General features: G+C 38.4%; 1 protein-coding gene across 5 annotated transcripts in view; it reads left to right on the forward strand.

Annotated features, from left to right (window-relative positions):
* Positions 1–9705, forward strand: part of RNF111 (ring finger protein 111) — an 86621-nt gene that overhangs the window by 35972 nt on the left and 40944 nt on the right. For all 5 annotated transcript variants that reach the window (XM_019504310.1, XM_019504312.1, XM_019504314.1 and 2 more), the window contains exon 3: positions 9301–9464. In XM_019504310.1, the coding sequence (XP_019359855.1) occupies positions 9301–9464 (164 nt within the window). The remainder of the gene's footprint in view (positions 1–9300; positions 9465–9705) is intronic.

The raw sequence follows: 9705 nt of genomic DNA on the forward strand, positions 1-9705 counted from the left end.
GCTTCTGAGATGCTTTACAGCTACCTGGTACTGGGGTCTGCTGCTCCTGTTCTGCTTTGTGTAATAAAAATTCACACTTGCTCTGATAGCAGCTGAAACATGTTTTTAAGCACCCTTTTTCTTCTTCCTCTCTTTCTCCTGACACCTTTTGGAGGATTGCTTCTTTAAAGATTCTTTTTGCATCTTGCAGAATGAGGAGGGTTGGAACAGACAGGCTTGGTGAGGTGAAATTAAAATCAATTAGTAATTATTACTTTGGGCAGCTGTAGCAGCGAGCATCCTGGCTAGGACAGGGAGATGGACAGGACTTGCTTACAAATTGGTCTAACCCTGTTCTGACAGTTCTTAATCTGTCATTTTACCGGAGTGATTAAGGTTATATCATTGATTCTAGACCGTTTCAGGCAAACTTAAAAAACCAGCAGGCTGCAGCCTGCTTTTCCTGTCTTCACATGAGTAAGATGAACAAAGCTGAAGCAATGCGTACTCATCCAGTGAAAAAACGTGGTAACAGGAGTGAGTAATATGCTACATGGCCATGGAATTTTCCACTGTCCAGTCAGAATGAAACTGAAGTTGAAACAGAATAAAATACTGCTTGGCTTGTTTCTGAATTCTTAGGTGAATTTGTCTGTCTCTCCTGACAAATTGGCTAATTCTGGTGAAAATCCACTTTAGTTTTTTCTAACCAGCTGTAATGCTTTCTTTTGGCAAACTGACAACCATAGCTTTTTATTCACAGTTCTCAGATATCTGACCCAATAGACTATAGTGATTTTGCTGGGAAACAGGGTAGTTCTTCACAGTTTTTAGAATGTGTCTCCATCTTGCAGAATGAAGAGGGGAACAGACCGGCTTGGTGAGATGAAATGAAATCAATGTGTGTGACGCGTATCAACAGTAATAGCCAAGACATTGTAGCAGCTTTCTCTATGTGGGGCTTCACTTTTCATTCCACAAAGCCCTTTCAGAGTGTACCTGCTGCAAGAAAATGCATTCTTTATACTTTTCTTTCTGACAGACTGGAGAATAAAAACTGCACTAATATGTGAAGTTTTAATTCTTTACTCATGCAATTTAACTGCTTAGTTAATTCATTTAGCTTCATTGGAGACAATGTTACATAGGAGAGATGTTGAGGTCATGAGACTGTGTCCAAAAGCTTACCTTCTTTTGAGGCTGTAATAACTACAAAATCTGTGTAGGTTTAAGCTGATATAGCAAGTTCTTTCTATAGAAATAAAACTTCAATAATGTGTATTCTGCCACTTCACTCTCTTCTTTTTTCTGCAAAAAAATTGGCCTGTCAAATTCAAAGCAAAGAACTTTTTTGTCCTATGCCCTTTTTTGAGACTTAGAACTAGAAATTGCCTTTCAAATTCAACATATAAAAATAATAGCCTCTTCTAGCTTCCTGATTTCAAAGTGGTTATCAATGCTAGGGGAGACTGTAGTATTAACAAAAAAAGAAGCAGTAATCTTGTTGACATTTTGTTAGAGAACCTAATTCCAGTAGCTCTTACATCATGAATTATTTTACGCAATAAACCCAAACTAGTTTTGCATAAGAAATTAGAATGTTTGGGGTTTCTTGTTTACTTACTTAATGTCTTTATGAATATTTTTACTACTTCATACTTCTCTTACATTTTCAGAGACTCATAGGCTTAGCAGGCTTCAATATTTATCAATAAATGTTGATAAATATGAATTTCACTTCATACTCACAGACTGATGAAAAAATATTTTCATCATTAATGTTCAAAATTAATAGAAAGTGGACATAAGAAAAATGATGGCTGATGGTGTGTGATGGCAGGGGGAACAGAACTGTGTTGAGTGTGGTTTGGACTGCAACCCCTAGAAACCCAAGGGGACTGGAAACAAAGGAAGAGGAAGTGACAAAGCGGACAAGGGAGCTACAGGTGAACAGAGTTGGGACGGATGGCAGCTCTACTGCTCAGTTGGCAGCAGTGCTACATCCCCTCCTCCCCACATCTCTAATGTTGCACAATCCTGAAAATTTTAAATTGATAAAAATTTAAATCAGTGCTTAAAAATAAACATTGATATTATCTGTTGAAATGAAAAATAATTGAATAAAATAAAATTTCTAGGTTTGGCAGAATATGTAATATACAAGTTCATAGAGGTTGTTACATGAGTTAATAAAGCTATAATAAAATCTGCTCTATGAAGGACTTTTCTTAAAATGGATCAGTAAATTAAAGGTCTCTTAATATATGTTTCAGAAATCATCTATTTTTTTTTATAAGTAACCTAATCATTTTCTTGTAACTTGGTGGTTTGTTTATGGGTCTCTTTATACATGTTTGTATTTCTATGTTAATTTCTAGTAAAAATGTTTAATTATCCTTTCTAGTCCCTTTTGAGTGTTCATTTGTATTTTATGCACTTCAGTAATCTTTCACTGTCACAGCAGCAATACCAAAACCACGATTTGTATTCTGAAATAAAAATCCAGGTCAAAGTTGTTAATGTGGAAAATAGTCCAAGTTATATACCAAGGGAGTAGCCATAATTATTTTTCTAATGGATGGAGTACATAAAACTAGTGCTCAGGAAATATCTAGTATTGGCTCTTTGCCAGTATGATCCAGGAGACTGATTCCTGTTTCGGTTCAAGAAAAAAGTCATCTTTGTTTTCCGCTTGCTGCATTTCTTAAACTCTTGTCTGTTCTCTAGTCTGCTTTAAGAACGGTAACTGATTTAGATTCAGTAATTTTGAAAAGATGGCTAACAACTAGAACAACATTAATAAAGTAGTTATTTTAAATTAACGTGCACCATTTAGATATCATGCTAAACTTCTTGATTCCCTAGATAGCATTTTTGTCACACATGGTATTAGTTTCATAAAAAGTCTAGATTTAAAGGTTCTGCTTTTACTGAATCAAGTCACAAAATTAATGCAAACACTTAAACCAAATAAATAAATATGATTTTCCATCAATCAATTCTACTGACAAGGGGCCTTTGAGACCTTGTTTCTTTCAAAAGTTACAACTAATGCTTTATAGGACTGTGTGAAGCTTCGGTCGCTGATTCGGAGAAAATTCGGCCCAATTTGGCGGCCGAATCTCCAAGTCCTAATCTAATCAGGAGACCCTTAAATCTCTCTAAATTGAGTCGGAAGCCTCTGAATGCATGTGGAGAGATTTGATGATTCCACCATAGACACATCTTTGTTTTTTCTACATACCTCAAGGTACCAGGCACAGCTTGTGAACGCTGAGATGGTGGGGGTGGATGGAACATCCCATGGGAGCACAGGGAGTCCCCCACATGCTCAGCGGCAGACCCAGAAGTGGATTGGAAGTACTTCCAGTCCACTTTTGGGTCTGCCGCCGAGCGCACAGAGGACCCCCCTGTGCTCCTGTGGAATGCTCCATCCTCCCCACCATCTGTGTTCACGAGCTGCACCTGCTACCTCGAGGTACGTAGAAAAAACATTTAAAGCTGTGTCTATTGCCTGAATTGCTGATTCTCCAAATCAGAATCGAATCTTCAGATTTCAGATTCGGCCGTATCGAATTGAGACGGTGATCTGAATCAGTGAATCAAATCGGTGTATGCCAAATCGTGCCGAATCCGAATCAAATACTGCCTGCTTCACACACGCATAATGCTTCATTGATCTAGCCTCTTACTAAAATGTAACTTTATTGGCAAGTGGAACTACAAAGGCATTTTATATTTGATTCACTTAATGGCTTTAATGTACAAATATATAGCTGCTAAATATGTAAATTACAATGACCCCCCTCCCCCCCCAAAAAAGAAGTTGAAATATGAACCAAGCCCAAGTATGTTTCTAGAGGAATGGAGTGAGAAACTTGGTTATTTTCTCTGATGTCAGAAAAGTGTTACTGTGTTCATTTGTTTGGCGTTTTTGTCAGAGCTTAAAGATCTGTTCAAGTGATGTAGTGGTAGGTTTTGGCAGGAGGCAAATGTGGATGACAGGCTTATGATGCAAACATGGTAGAGTAAAAAAAAATTTGGTTTTCCAAATTTAAAAATTAGGTAGGCTTAAATATTACACAGGTGGATACCAACGGCTACAACTAATAGCCAAAGGAAGTTCAGGTACGTAATGTCTTAATGAGGGTAAAAGTGAATGTTTACCCTTTTAAAGTAGTGGTGCTCAACATCTGACCTGTGAGGCAGGTTTATATGGCCTTCAGTCCTCCCCATGGTCTGGCAATTTGTCTCCTGCACTGCCAAACTTCTGGAAAGGGGGAGTTGGGAGGGAAGGGGGAAGAAGTCCTGCAGGACCAATCTGTTGTTGTGGGGGCTGTGCTATGACCAGATCTGGCGTGCTGTGGACTGCATCACTCATCTGGCTGCTAGGACTGGAAGGTTGAGCACCACTGTTTTAAAATAAGTGGGTAGGAATGGTAGGCCTGGGAGGCTGTATCAAAGGGGCAAGTAAATGGCCACATTTTATGGTGTCCTGTCTATCTGCATTCCAGACAGTGGCCTATGCTTCACAATAGGTTTCCTGGAATAGAGCATCATTAATAGTCCTCTCCACATGGATTCTGTGGCTTGCTGGTACATAGTATGCAGCAGTAGAAAAAGTTATGGAAATTGGGGTATTCAAGATGGGCTTAAAACCTTAAAAGAAATCATAGGGTACAAGAGGTGGTTCTCAAGCTGGGGAAATGTTATGAAAGAAACTACATTGATTTATCAATACTTTTATTTTTTCACTAACTGAAAAAGCTGGAATGTCTTATTCATAATGGTATGGCATCATTACAGATTCCATCCTTCATCATTGGGAGACGACAAAAAGCAGATTTTCTGAACAGCATAGAGAAAGCACTCCTCAACTCTTTAAGATTGCATAATCTTCCTATTATATTGTCATTAATTACAGAACCAATAAATATTTGAAATTGAAGAAGGAAATTCAACAAAGGCTAGTGTGGTGAATAAGAATCAGCTTGCAGTCAGGACCTGCAGATTTGGAAAAAGGTGTCCGCTGGTTCTTTCTTTACTTTTAATCCCTGTACATTTCTTCACCTCAAAACTGTATGTTGAGATGTAGGCTAGGTTTGGTTAAAGTACTTGTGTCTACTGTTGCCCTAAAATTCATCTCAAAGGAGTCTAATTCTAACAGTAAAAAATACTGGAACAAGCTGATGAAGGTGGGAGCCTAGAATCAGTAAGTGGGTAGAGCGAAGATCATTTCCTGTGCATTTCCATATTTTTTCTTTTTTTTTTCATTTTGTATTAAGGCTATAAAATTATATTTTGAAACGTGTATGTATTAAGTCTATGCACAATTTTTCAAAAACAAAAATTGTCAAAAGGATATAACTATAGATAGGAAGCATTATTTTATAAAAGTTATTCTTATGTGTTAAAAATGGCATTTATTTGAACTAATACACACAGATTTACTAACTACCAGTTGGTACCATACTCTATATCCATTTAAATCAAGGCATTGAAAAATGAAATTACATTTTTAATAAAGAGTGGAATCTGAAGATCATTTCAAGCGCATCATTGTATTTTTAGAGGAAGAATATCTCAAGTCAGATTTTTTTCCTAAATAATATTTCACCTAGGAAAGGTAAACAAGAACAAAACACCGCATTTTGCATTTCATTCTCTTCATTCTCTTCAATATTCTCATTTGGAATCTGGCTCTTTTACCTATTTTGGCGTTTAAGCTTTTTACAGCACATTATAAATTTGCTTTCTGTCTCTACTCCTAACCTGTTTCTCAATTAATTCTGGATGAAATTAAAAAGAAGAGGATGTTTTTCAACAGAAGTGGTTGTTATTATGTATCCTTGCGGATGAATTACAAATGTAACACATGTCATTGAAGACCACCATGTTCCTTGTTTTGAATCAATCCTCATAGCATGCCTGGAACTGAATTACAAGGTATGAAAGGTTAGGATTAGTTTCTTTCACTGTTGAGCAGTATCTTAGTCTACAATTACTGTATTTTCTGACATTTTCATGCATCCCAAATAAGACAAACACTTTGGTTTTTTGGAAGGTAGAATGTAGAAGAAAAGACTTTTTTTCCTGGAGCCATGGCTGACTGTGGTATAGAACAAGTTCTCCTGAGAACATAAAGTGTCCAGACAGTGCAGCATCCCAGGAGATGACTTGGGTGAGGCAACAGGAACTTCCAGATGTGGTAGGACAACAACAAGGCTAAAGGCGCACTGGGCTGCCCTGGTAGGTGTGGTGTCAGCAGGTCAAGGGAAGTGATTATTCCCCTCTGTTCAGCACTGGTGAGGCCACATCTTGAGTAATGTGCTCCGTTTTGGGGCCCCCCACTACAGAAAGGATATGGACAAATTGGAGAGTGTCCAGTGGAAGGCAGCAAAAATTGGGAGTGGGCTGGGGCACATGAGGAAAGACTGAGAGAACTGGGCTTATTTAGTCTAAAGAAGAGAAGATTGAGAGAGGGGATTTAATAGCAGCTTTCATGTGCTTACTGAAGGGGGTTTTGAAAGAGGATGGAGCCGGACTGCTTTCAGTGGTGACAGATGACAGAACAAGGAGCAATGGTCTCAAGTTGCAGTAAGGGTGATTTAGGTTAGATATTGGGAAGAATTTTCTCACTGGGAGGGTAGTAAAACACTGGAACAGGTTACCCAGAGAGGTGGTAGACTCTCCATCCTTGGAGGTTTAAGACCCAGCTAGACAAGGCCCTGGCTGGGATGATCTAGTTGGAGATGGTCCTGCTTTAAGCAGGGGGTTGGACTAGATGTGACCTCCTGAGGTCCCCTCCAGCCCTTATTTTCTCTGATTCTGAGGCCAAGTTCCAGACTCTTGCAAGGCCAGTAGTAAGACTTCTACTACTTGACCATAACATACCAGTTCTTGTGAATAATAAAGTGTTGTTTCCATGCCACTAGACTTGTCAAGATACTGCAGCCTGCATGTGGCAGCTCATTCGTCTCAAGTCTACTCTGTGCTCTTTCAGGCACAAGCTGCAGTGCTCAGCCAAGAGCTGCTGCTCTAAGAGACTGCCCCTTCTTGCTGGACCAGAGGCAAACTGCAAGCATCTTGCAGCCATTAGAGCACAGTGCCTGTATGCATCTAGTCTAGCAAAGAAACTTCCTCACTTAAAATACATGCCTTAAGTTTGGGGAGAAGTGTAATTCTAGAACATTCTCCTTTGCCAAATCCTTGTTTGGATGGTTAAATAATATCTATATTCTTCTCCAGACGAGTGGCCTGGAGAATGCAGTGAGGATCATTAGCAAGATATTTCCCCTATATTTAAAATGACATACATTTAAGAATTAAAGATGCCAGCATGCAAGCAGATATGCTAGCAGAGAGACTGTCTTGAACTTCCTGTTTTTTAAGACTAATAAAACACTCCTTTGCCCAAAAACCTACCTGTCTGGGGTGCAAAACTACAAACAGTGTGGCAGCTACTAGATTGAGATTCACTCTAATGAGATTTGAGTTATGGGCTGTTTGTGTTGGACCCTGTATTTGGAAAGAATGTTCTCTTGTGGGAGGAATGAGTAAATGAATTAAATTGCTACTTGTGGTCTTGTATGTTCTTTGAAGAAATAAGAGGAAAGTGGATCTCTCCATTAAAGGAAAGTTGTAAATACTGGGCTAGAGAAGACGAAAACAATTTGGCTTCTCTCTAACAATTCAAAGCCTGTCCTGTATTCCTTAGGTGTATTTGTGTTCTTTGCACCAAGAATAAAGGCCAGAGTCAAATGGGCCAAAAAATCCTGTTTTGCCTTATTGTCCACTGCTTCATTTTATCATTTCTTTTTAAACCATCATGTACTACTGTCTGTTTTAATTTTGTGTAAAATGATAGAATGGATAATCTGTGTGTTTTAGCAAAACGTTATTTTATTATACATAATTCTATTTTTCATTTTAATGTATTGTTTTGGCAAAAGCTATAAATAACTAATTTTGGGCTGATTTTTTGGGGGGGGAAGGGCATGTGGTATTCAAGTAAATACAGCAAAATTAATCTCTTTATTGTGGAAAAAGTATGTAGGTTAACAAGTGAGCTGGGAATTGCACAGTTGTTAAATCTAGATGTGATTAGTTTCACATTCAGTTTTGGCTCTTTGTTACGTATTCTGAATAGCTACTTGTGTTACCTCTGCAGTTGTGGCCACCTTGATCTGGAGTTGGTCAAAAGCAACTGCTGTAGCTTTTAATTGCTCACGGGGGTGTTTTATCTCTCTGTACAACTTTGTTGTTGATGATTTTTAACTACATTGTCCAGAATGTCACTTTTGTATTCATTTACAGTTTTCTTGTAAAACAAGCTACGTATCTATCTTGTCTATCCTAGCAGCTGGGGCATAACAGAACCTTTAAAGTTGCTAAAATGGCCTTTTGCAGCGTGTTGGTTTCAAGAAGTATTTTTGAACCTCTTTGACTTATCTAACACAGTGAAGCCTATTGTGAGTTGTCATTTTTCCAGGAGATTCATAAAATGAGATGCATGAGCATAGCTTGGTGCCCTGGTATTCCTGGCATGTTTATTAAACACAAGTTTCTTAAGTGTTCTCTCCTTAACTGTTATATGCTCTTAACCATAATACATATTAAATATATTATTAGTCTTGATATTTAGCTTGTGAATAGATAAGTTGAATGCATCAAATATGAATTTCAGATTGAAAAAACAGAACTGTGCATTCCCTTAGGTATGGGTCATGCTTATTTTTGCCACGCTTCCTTAAGCTATGCAAAGCAAAATTCTGTCATCCCTAGATCAGAAAACAGCACATTTCTGATGGGATAGAAATCCAAAGGTTATAGTCTGGATTTTTATCTTAGAAGTACAGTGGTAGTTCTGTGACAGTATGTGGCAAAATAAACCTCAGATGTATGTACGCGTTCAGAATGATTCACATTGCCAATCTACTGTTCCAAGTGTTTGTTCTTTTCATGTAGTAGTTAACAAACTGGATACAAGTAGTGGTGTAGAACTGAGTGGTTGGAGGCCGTGTATTGCTTTTTCTAATTTTTACTATGAGGGGGAAATGTAGCCTCTAACTGCAAAGGTTTTTCTTCTAGCTCGTCTGTATTTTCTAGCTGTATAGTGGTTCTGTGTCTCCAGGTAGACAGGGTGGCAATATCAAACCAGCAGCCTTTAATTTGGGTCTTAATTCTGACTCTGCTTGGATATTTGTCTAGAACAGAGTATACCCAAGGCTGTGATCATACTAATAAATATACTTCTGTTGTAGTTGAGGTGGGGGGGAAAGAGTACTTAAAATGATGTTTATATGTTGTCCTCCCCCCAAGGTCTCGTTCAGCACTTGGACACTCAAGATCCCACTGGGGCCAAAGCTCTAGCTCTCATCCTGCAAGACCTCAAGAACAGCGAAACCGTAGTAGAGTTTCCACTGTCATACAACCACTGAGACAGAACGCAGCAGAAGTGGTGGACCTTACAGTGGATGAAGATGGTAAGTTACAGTGGTGATTTGTAACTAATGAAAGTGTTCAAGAACAAGATCATTAGTCAGAAGACAGAATTACATTTCATAGTAACAAATCAGTATTTGGGAAGTCTAACACAACCTTAAGCAAACTGATCTCATGGGTTTTTTGAAAATGTTCAAGTATCTTAACAATGCATTCTACCTGACACAAGATAAGCTATTCCAAATGTGTCATCCTTTGATTTCCCCCCCCCCCCCCCCCCCC

Source organism: Gavialis gangeticus, unplaced genomic scaffold, assembly GCF_001723915.1.
Source record: "Gavialis gangeticus isolate Ggan-Ray unplaced genomic scaffold, GavGan_comp1, whole genome shotgun sequence".
Taxonomy (NCBI): Eukaryota; Metazoa; Chordata; order Crocodylia; family Gavialidae; genus Gavialis; species Gavialis gangeticus.